Source organism: Aplysia californica, unplaced genomic scaffold, assembly GCF_000002075.1.
Source record: "Aplysia californica isolate F4 #8 unplaced genomic scaffold, AplCal3.0 scaffold01139, whole genome shotgun sequence".
Classification (NCBI taxonomy): Eukaryota; Metazoa; Mollusca; class Gastropoda; order Aplysiida; family Aplysiidae; genus Aplysia; species Aplysia californica.
The window spans coordinates 93,984-104,942 of record NW_004798409.1 but is presented as its reverse complement, the minus strand read 5'-3'; the positions used below and the strand labels follow the sequence as shown (position 1 = coordinate 104,942).

The 10,959-nt window shown below is 42.3% G+C and overlaps 1 protein-coding gene across 1 annotated transcript in view; it reads right to left on the bottom strand.

The window, feature by feature from the left end:
• The window catches only part of LOC101862387 (N-alpha-acetyltransferase 25, NatB auxiliary subunit), a gene marked incomplete in the record, with an annotated part of 25,382 nt that overhangs the window by 3,067 nt on the left and 11,356 nt on the right, over positions 1–10,959 (bottom strand). The window contains 12 exon segments of the mRNA XM_035973330.1: positions 410–466; positions 1,425–1,551; positions 2,337–2,555; positions 3,054–3,096; positions 4,147–4,370; positions 4,975–5,122; positions 5,362–5,431; positions 6,909–7,019; positions 8,045–8,134; positions 8,717–8,852; positions 9,471–9,542; positions 10,645–10,757. Coding sequence (XP_035829223.1) covers positions 410–466; positions 1,425–1,551; positions 2,337–2,555; positions 3,054–3,096; positions 4,147–4,370; positions 4,975–5,122; positions 5,362–5,431; positions 6,909–7,019; positions 8,045–8,134; positions 8,717–8,852; positions 9,471–9,542; positions 10,645–10,757 — 1,410 coding nt within the window.

The window sequence follows — 10,959 nt, the reverse complement described above, 5'->3', positions numbered from 1 at the left end:
ACGTTACAAAGGTTAGGTGCACTCACGCATACGCACAACAAGACAGGACATTAGTAAATACATGACAACCCGCTCCGTAAAACAATCTCTCTCTTTGTTTAATTTGTAGCACTGTGAGTTCAGTAACCTCACTGCAGTTGGTATGAATGAATTTTCACATCTGTCTGTTCTTGCTTTTTTGGAAATGTATCGTTTACTATCGGTTGATAGTTGAAATTCAGATGTCAGTGGGTAGCTATGGTCCCTAAGCATTATTTCCGCACACACACACACACACACAAACACACCCACACATAGGACTTATTGCGAGCTGTTTTTGTCACTGCCCCCCGCCAACCACCCACCCACACAAACACCCCCCCACACACACACCCTCACACCCCCACACACACACATATATAGGACTCACTGCGAGCTGTTTCTGTCACTGCCTTCCAACACGTCTCTTGCTTATCCCCAACACTTTCTGAAATTAGACAGAGAAAATACAAACATGAGCAATGCGTTCCTTCCGAACACATATGAGAGACATCGTGGTGAAGCCAGGCGCTCGCTCGTCAAAATAATGAAACTGGAGAAACAAGACATTTTTCCGCCAGTTTGGCCATTTTTATCGAATTTGTGTTTTCCCGCTCAACACCTTTCATGTTCATATAGAAACACATTTCCATGTGAAATTTACTGAACAACGTTGATTAATGGCACAAAAATACGTGATTTTTCAGTTTTCAAGGACTCTGAACCAATTGAAGTCACCAAACTCTGGCGACCAGTTTCTCGTTATTTCTACCACTGAAACCAAGCGACTATACCTCCTTCAATTGCAAATATCTCGACTTCTATTCAATATAGATGGATATTTTTTTTCTCCAAAAGGAAGGCAAATGAACAGTCTTTATACTTTATGATGATACCAATAACCCCATAAGCCCAAAAATTGACGAGCGCCTGATTCCACCAAGTCCTGACACGTATGAAGTGCTTATGGCACACGATATGGCGATACACATACAGTTCAAGAGTACGTGATATATGCATGCACAGACAGTGTATATGATAAACCTTCCTATAGATAGAAACATTTCATGATAAAGTCTATGTGCAAGGGGTTAGTTTCAGCTTTAGTTTAGAGGGCCCTTGTAATACAATAAAGTCCCCATTAAACACCCACTGATAAAGACAACGTACAAGCAGAACGTGACAGTTAGTTTTAGTAAAGGTTTTACGGCGCTCGCAACAGCATAAAGTCATATGAGCGCCAGAAGATTAGGAGTGTTACAAGAAAGTAACAAAAATAAAAAAGAAGGGGAGATAAGGACGATAGATGTTTGATAGGAAAGAAGGACACCAGAGCACCCGCCAACCACCTGCTCCATTAGCTCAGTGGATATCGAGCTGGACCGCGGAGCTACGAGCCAACATACCCAGGTCCTTCTGGTGGAGATCGTGTATATAGACGACGCAGTCCCTCAAGGCGGCCAGGAGCTCTAGGTGAGGTCCCGTCAGGATGTTGGCGATCCGCGTCCGGTGTGGACCCTGAACCACGTGGTACTACGGGACACAGCCGACGGGGCAACGAGGGGGCGAGTTGGGACAGGGAGGGAGGAAGGGAGGGACGGGATTCAAGAGATTAAAGAGATTAGTTCAATGATGTGACACGTGTGCTTTTGTCTATAGATTAGTAGATTAGTTTAATTTTTAGTTTTAGTAAGAGTTTTACGGCACTTGCAAAAACGGCGACCATATTGGATTTTGTATACCTTTTTCAATCTCATTTCATTCCCTTATTATTAACTGATTAACTTCTAATTTGGCATCCCAACAGTAAATATGTATCTGTTAAATTTGGCTTGTTGAATTTTTTATATATGCTTTATATTTTATTTTATAACACTTACAATTGGGTTACTGTAAAAAAGTGTAAAAAAAGGAAATTCATGCTTTCTAAGCCCGTAGATCAAAAACTACTTCATTAATCAAAAATTCAACAAGCCCAAATCTAGAACTAGGTGTTGTTTGTATGCTGTGAAAGTTACATTGAAATTAAATAAGAAACAGGCAGAAAAATGAGATAATGTGTGAAAAAATAGAATTGTGAGAAAACAGCCCATAAAGGTAAGAAAAGGCTGGAAAACATGACGTGCTTTCGCAGAAAAACCTTAAAAACCCCCACAGCTTTAGGGTGTAGCAAGGCTTACATACGTTTCTGGATATCATTCAGGAAATGTCCAGGTACTATAATATGTAATAACACCAATTTGCATAATTTGACCCCAAAACACGATTTCTAGGTTCCCCACCAGCCCTTAATTTATAAAACCTGTGGTACTGCCTACCTGTCGGGGCTCGGCAAAATCTTGCGACTTGGCAGCAAAGTCCAGTAGCTCCTTCACTCGGGCGTTGAGGGCGTCCAGCGGCGCCTCCTTCCCGTCCCCGCCCCCATGGCCCTCCGAGCTGTTGCCGTTGAGGCCCGCCGCTCCCGACATCTCCAGGCCGGCGGCCACGGCCGACAGCAACAGCTGCAGCTCCAACTGACGCAGCTGCAGCCAGCATTTCTGTCCGAGCAACAAATAAAAAAGACAGTTAGTTTTAGTAGTAGAGGTTTTACGGCGGCCCTCGCAACTAATAAAAGACAACTAGTGAGGCATTTCTGTCCGTACAACAAGTTTTAGTAGAGGTTCTACGGCGCTCGCAACTGCATAAGGTCATATGAACACCAGAAGATTAGAGGTGTTACAAGAGAGTAACAAACATAAAAAAGAAGAAGGGGAGATAAGGACAACAGATGATTGATAGGAAAGAAGAAACAAAAGAGAGTTAGCTTTAGTAGAGGTTTTACGCCGTTCGCAACTAATAAAAGACAACTTGGCTTTTCTTTCTCTCTGAGAACATAGTAAAGCATAACAGACATGCTAGTAAAAAAAATACGCATTTTCTTTTTCAAAATAGCAACACTGACAAAATAACCAGCCATAAAGAATAGTGGCACTTTGACAACACAGAAATAGGAAGATACAACAGTAGCTTTCACAGGCTTTGTACCGTGTACTTACTTCTTCTGCTAATGAGTCCTCCCTGTATTGCTCTGGTTTGAGTCTGAAACAAGACAAAACAATTCATTCACTTGCTGAACACACTACAAAACAAATGTCCCAGGTATATATATACTCACTGACGTGCTTCCGAAATTAAAAGAAATTAAAAAGCAAATGTTTCAAAAACTGCAAATAAGCATAAATTGTGTGGACAGCCTGCGGAGGTGTAAAAAAAAATAATAATAAATTTATTTTTTTAAAACAAAAAACCCCCCTGTCATTATAACTTTGTACTGAGAGTGCCATGGAATCATCAAGCACTCTCTAAATGTGGCTGCAGATAACAGAAATACGGTGGACACTTATGAGGTGTCACCAAGTCCAAACTACTGAAACGGGAAGGTGGGGGAATTCCATACCCCGACTTACAGCCCTTAGAACCAACAGAAATCTGTTTGACAATCAGCTTTAACATTTGCTATCTTCCATGTTTTATTTTTCAATTCTGCTTTAATTTCTTGTATGTCGGTCTTTTTATTTTCATTTTGGCGTGTGTGCTCATGTGGGTGTGGAATCGCCTAGCAATATTAACTTTCTAATTAAGTTAAAAAATGGAAGTATGGGGATGGTGATATTGTAAAATTCATATTGTTTTGTTTCCTAACTTATCAGACCCAAAGTAAAACTGTTGTGGAGGATGTGTCCTCTTTCTACATAAAGTAGCTTCTATAACACTTGTCTCACAATCCAATTGAAAAGTATGGTCTGGAATTTCCCCATTTTACTATATACTTCCCACAGGAAGAGCCAATCAAGACCAAAGATGACATGGAGGCGAGCGGTACAAGTGGAAATGGAAAAGGCGGGGACATCATGGAAACAGCTAGAAAAGGATGCACAGGACAGGCGTCCCTGGAGAAATGCTGTTGATGGCCTATGCTCCACTGGGAGTTAAAAGAGGGGGGGGGGGAGAGAGAGAGAGAGAGAGAGAGAGAGAGAGAGGGGAGAGAGAGAGAGAGAGAGAGAGAGAGAGAGAGAGAGAGAGAGAGAGAGAGAGAGAGAGAGAGAGAGAGAGAGAGAGAGAGAGAGAGAGAATGTCAGTAGGTAGTACCGAGAGGGAGGATCCCAGCATAGTGCGATCGCCAAGTCCCGATTGTCGACCACTTCGTCACACTGTATGTGCTTGGTCTGCGTGGCGATACAGTCGGCCGCCGCTTCCACCGCCTCGTGGCAGTCCGTCTGCAACATCAGGTCCAGCAACATCTTCTCCGTGTGGGCGCTCTGGAACTGGAGGGAGCGATCCAGGCGGTCTTGGAACTCCACAAATTCCTGGATCTGAGAGAGAGAATGATATATTTCTTCCTTTATTTTCAGTGTAAAGAAAAGCAAAATCAAACCTTACATTGTAAAAACAAAAACTCATTTTCTATCTAGTTTAGTTTTAGTAAGTGTTTTACGGCTCTCGCAACTGCATAAGGTCATATGAGCGCCAGAAGATTAGAGGTGTCAAATATAAAAAAAGAAGGAGATATCAGGACGATAGATATTTGATGGGAAAGAAGGAGCAAACCACACCAGAGCACCAGCCAACCACCCACTATTTTGAGTAAAGAAAAGCAAATAGAATCTTACATTATAAAAAGGAACCCAGCCACCTTGCACTGATGAACTTACCAATAAAGTACAGCAAAACTTGAGATGCAAACACTCATATGATGAAAAGGTAACATCTAAAATTGAACTGATATAAACAATTTTATGTCAAAAGCAGTTATATATTCATTTTAATTTCTATTGATTCAAACCTTTGAGAGACAAAAGAACATTTGTACTGATAAAAACACGCACGCCGTCAAAGATTGAAACAAGAACAAAAACATGCACGCCATCAAAGATTGAAACAAGAGCCAAAAAACAATCAATTAAAAAAAACACTTACTCGACCAAAAGACCCAAACTTGTAGGAGGACATGAGGTGCTCGGAAGCCTCTTTCTGGTTGACCAAGAAGAACCGAACCATTGTGCTGTACATCGTTCCTGCCTCCATCATGTGACCCAGCCGCACCACGTGGTTGGATACAATGTACCTATACGGAGAGACAGAGTGGAATACATCATTTAAAAAAAGTTTTAATAGAGGTTTTACGGTGCTTGCAACACAATAAGGTCATATAAGTGCAGAAGATTAGAGGGGTTACAAGAGAGTAACAAACATAAAAAAGAAGAAGGGGGAATAAAGACGATAGATGTTTGATAGGAAAGAAGAACCACACCAGAGCACCCGCCAACCACCCAGAAGGAGCAGTGTTCCGAGTCCTGTACTCACCCCATAGTGTCGTTGATGATATGCTTCATTTCCATGGCATCGTAGAGAGCAGGGCACGGCCCAAACACACCTACAACATGGAGCAACACACCAAAGTATGAGTAATAGCAGGGGGAGATCAGTTATAATAAGTGTTATACGGCACTTGCAACACAATAAGCTCATATAAGTGCCCAAGAGTAGAGGTGTTACAAGAGATTAACAAACATTTAAAAAAAGAGAGGGAGATAAGGATGATAGATGTTTGACAGGAAAGACGTAGCAAACCACACCAGAGCACCCGCCAACCACCCACAGTTAGGTTTTAAGTAATGAGGAGCATATCAGCACAGAAATGATCAATTGGTGCTGGAAAAGAGGAAGACAGACAAACAGAAAATTTACAGGGAAGAGCAAACATGATTGTCACCCACACAACAAATGAGAAAGTACAGAACAGACATCACACACAATGAAGCCAAATAAGGCATGAGAAAATGGTCAACATTATGAACATCGTTGTTGCGAAACCATTCCAAAAGTTGTCATTCCCACCCTTATTCTGCGGGCAGAATGCCAGTCACACAAACATCATTTGTGTCACGACACACTGGAATCAGGCGCTCGTCAATTTTTGGGCATGTGGAGTTATTGGTATCATCTGAAAGCTGATTTATTTGCCTTGCTTCCAAAGAAATAAATATCCGTCTGTGTTGAATAGAACTCAAGATATTTGCGATTGAAGGAAGTAAGGTTGCCTAGTTTCAGTGTTAAAATTAGCAAGAAAATGGCTGCCAAAGTTTGGCAAATCCAATAGCTAAAGCGTCTTTGAAAAAGAAAAATGACATTTTTTTGTGCTTTTAATCAATGTGTTTCAGTAAAAATCATATGGAAATGTGTTTTTTATATGAACATAAAAGAGGTTGAGCCAAAAAATAAAAATTCATCAAAAATGTCCAAACTGGCAGAAACATGCCTGCTTCTCCGATTCCTGCATTTTGACGAGCGCCTGATTTCACCACGATGCCTCAAATTTTACTTCTTCTCCTTCCTCAGACAGCCTCTCCCCCCCCCCCCCCTATGTTCCTGTATCACAGCATCCTTACCACAAGCATTTGGCTCAATGACTATAGCAGTGATCCCCGATACAAAAAGGACCACGAAAGACACAAATTTCTCTACACTACTAAAGTGTCAATCGTACAAACTGCCTTGCGCTGCAGTAGTGCCAACAATACAATTTTAGTTTTACTAAGAGTTTTTATGGCACTTGCAATACAATAAGGTCAAATATGCGCCGAAGATTTGAGGAGTTACAAGAGAGTAACAAACACAAAAAAGAAAGAGGGGAGATAAAGTCGATAGATGTTTGACAGGAAAGAAGAAACAAACCACAGCATAGCACCAGCCAACCACCCATAACAATATGCCCTATGCTGCAGGAATGTCAATAGCATACTTTGCCACCCCCTCCCCCTCCACTCCTCTCCCATCCCCCCCCCCCCCCTTTCCACCAACAGCTGTAGACAGCACAATTTCCCCTGCAGCATCCAGGAGAAGGGACCCACCTTTGATGCAGTACAGCCGGATGAGTAGAAGTTTGAACTGGAAATTGGCCGGACTCTCTCGGATGCCCAGCTCTAGGTGAACCACGGCCCTCCAGACATACACGTCATCTCCTGAAAATGTAAGATACATCTTTATTGTCCAGATCCTGGCACATTGGTTTGGCGTTTCACCACGTACACACATACCCACACACACACATACATACACACACACACACACACATGCAGGCTTACAGTCACATGTATAATACAGATGAGCAGTAATATAAACAATAATAATCTTACGCTAGATACATACTCAATGTTATTCAGATGCATGCTCTAAGGTCATATGAATATTTATAACAAGATGGTTAAGATGGAAGAATTTCGATGGATGACGGTAAAAATGACCTTCCGTATCTTTCTTTGTTACATTTCAGACGCCTAGCTCTTTTACTTCTGACTGATGTTTCTATTAGAGGGAACAAGGGATGTTTGTTGCCTAAAAAGATGGAATTAATTTTTTTTATGGCAAGCTGTTTTGTAAAATTCATCCAAGTAGGGTAATGTAGATGTTGAAATTTTACATGCTTTCCCTATTAATCGATTTAATTTTTCTTTATCCACACACACAAACACTTCGGTACTTATTTAGTCCTACAGAAAAAGAGACTGTTACATGAAAACGTTCAAGTACACTAGTTCATTTTCTTAGAAACACAAAAAGGGAGGAGAGATAAAAACGACAGAATAACTGAAGAATATTCGGCGGTCTAGCAGCTTTCGGTTTAAACTGTAACCAAAAATGTACAAACTTGCAAACAGAAAGACACTTCAAAGACAACTAATATTGGGTTTAACAGAAAGTTTTTTGGGTTGTTTTTTTTGTGTAGAGTTTTGCGGCACTCGTAACTGCAAAAGGTCATAAGAGCGCCAGAAGATTAGAGGTGTTACAAGAGAGTAACACACATAAAAAAGAAAAAGGGGAGATAAGGATGATAGATGTTTGATACGAAAGAAGGAGCAAACCACACCAGAGCACCCGCCAACCGTACCAGAGAACCCACCAACCACCCACACTGTCTGTATACCTGTGGATACATGTGTAAGTGTGTGAATAAATCCAGTAGGAGCGCATGTGCTGACTGACCCACCTGTGAGCGACCACTCGTCCAGCAACAAATGGACGGCCATGAGCAGGTAGTTATCACTGTATTGCAAATCTGTCTGGAGGAGCTCACGACCTGCATGGAGACACAACACAAACATTTTTTTTTAGTAAGTGTTTTACGGCACTTGCAACACAATAAGGTCATATAAGTGTCAAAGGTTAGAGGAGTTACAAAGGAGTATGTTTTAGTAAGACCTTTACGGCACTTGCAACACAAAAAGGTCATATATGTGCCGAAGATTAGAGGAGTTACAAGAGAGCAACAAACAAAAAAGGAGGAGAGATCAGGACGATAGATGTTCGGTAGGAAAGTAGGAGCAAACCAGACAAGAGCACCCGCCAACCACCCACTAACAAGTTCTCCCACACCAAAACCGAGTCCCTGGCGATAGCGCAGCAGGAGCTGTGAGACAGTGCCAGGCACACACACACACACGCGCATATACGCGCGAGCCCGCACACACAAGGCCTCCAATAATTTACATATTAATTTACACACGCACGGCCTAACAAGTTCTTTCACCAAAACCGAGTCCCTGGCGAAAGCGCAGCAGGAGCTGTTGAGACAGAGCCAGGCACACACACACACACATGCGCACACACACACACACACTCATACATGCGCGCGCGCACACACACAGAGTTCTCCCCTCACCAAAACTGAGCCCCTGGCGATAACGTAGCTGGAGCTGTTGAGACAGTGCCAGGCGGGCCTCCGAGGACATGAGGTGGTGTTTGCCGGCCCGTCGCGACAGTTGTACCGAGACCATGTGACGGGTCATCTGACTGATCTGGAAGCGGGGAAACAATTTGTGTTTGTGTTTGAGTAAGTTTTTAGTAAGAGTTTTACCGTACGGCACTTGCAATACAATAAGGTCTTATAAGTGCCGAAGATTAGAGGTGTTACAAGAAAGTAACAAACTTATAAAAGAAGGAGGGAAGATAAAGACGATAGATGTTTGATCGGAAAGAAGGAGCAACCCACAGCAGAGCACCCGCCAACAACCCACTGTTTGAGAAAAAAGAAGCACATCGACTCAATAAATAATGGATATTTAGTGTTGGGGAAAAAGATCAGACAGAAACAACAGGGAAGGAAAGTAAAGAAGTAGGAGCTACTAGTGGGCTCCCTCCAACCTCCCACAGGAGGAAACAACACGACGCCAAGAGTAACAAAATCGAGTATTTAGTTTTAGTAAGTGTTTTGCAGCCCTTGTAACACAATAAGGTCATAGAAGTGCTGAAGATTAGAGGTGTTACACGAGAGTAACAAGCACAAAAAAGAAGGAGAGATAAGGACAAACAGAGTTTGAAAGGAAAGAAGGAGCAAACCCCACCAGAGCACCCGCCAACCACCCAGGGCACACGACAGTAACATGCAGGACCAACAGCCAACAAACGTCACTCACATCCTTGGCAAACAGCAGATCCTCCCCCTCAGACTCATCTAGACCCACCGACCCTTGGATGTGAGACAAGAGCTGAAAAGAAAAACAAAACAAAAAACATCTGGATTGGTCACGATTATGTAGGCAAATATTTCACATACACATTTATGTTTTAGTAAGAGTTTTACAGCACTTGCAACAAAATACGGTCATATAAGTGCCGAAGATCAGAGGTGTTACAAGAGAGTAACAAACACAAAAGTAGGAGATATCAGGACGATAGATGTTTGATAGGAGAGAAGAACCAAACCACACCAAAGCACCCGCCAACCACCCACAAACACATTTAATGCACGCATGTCAGCAAATATTTCACATACACATTTATTGCACACATGTACGTACATTTTTTACATCCAGTCACTTCTCTGGGCTCCGGGCCTACAAAAATAGAACACACAAAACATCGGGCCCAATCTGTCCATTGTCCCGCGAAGAGCCCCGCCATGGAGGTCCGGCGGTGGCATCTCTTTGGGGAGGATTCAGGGAGGTTGGACTGCCTCACCCGCTACCCAAGAGAGGCGGTGGCCCTGGTGAAGAGCATGCTCTTCGGGGCTCCAAAAATTTCCAACGGATAGACTACCACAAACACACACACACACATCAGCACTGACAGTGAACTCGCTGGTATTTAACCCCTCAATGTCAATTGTGAAATAAAAATATTCCACATCGGGGATGCAAATGAGATTTCATAAAATATACTATGGAGTCCACTTAAAAAACATCTTCTGAGAATACACACTATCAAAACAACAGGTCTGCAAAGAAATCTTTACCGGAATAGGTTCAGCCAAAACTAGTTGTTAACCCTATCTGTAAGCTGTGCTTTACTATCGTATCCATGCGACGTGGGGAACTCCGTACCCACACTTTCAAAGAGGAAATTTATTCCTTAATCCGATCCGTACGGTTTGCATAGCAGTCAGTCAAAAATGACTATTTGAGAAATACTGAAAATTCCAAAGGGATAACCGTACTAGAAGTATTCTAAAATGCGAAGAATATAACCCCGGGGGTACAAAAGACCCCAGGGCGTTTTTGATAGGGTTAAGCATCCCAAAACCTAAACATTTTGGTTGCTGTTTTAAAGAACAAAGAAAAGGATGAGATGACCAGGGCTAAGCAGGCATACCTCATCTGTTTCTGAGCTGTTTAGGAGATCTAAGAACAGCGTCATGTCTCCAAAACAACAGAACTTGTGACCAAACTTGTCAAAGTACTCTTTGAGCAGCTGCAAGGCACTTCCTGTAATTAAAAAAACAACAAAATAAAAAACAATGGGGTTCTGTTTTAGTATCAGTAAGAGCTTTACAGCACTTTTTTAGTTTTAGTAAGAGTTTTACGGCGCTCGCAACTGCATAAGGTCATGAGCGCCAAGGGGTAGATGTCAACAGAGAAGTCCTTACAGGGAATCAGGCTTACGCTGCTCACCTTTCTAGCTTCAACA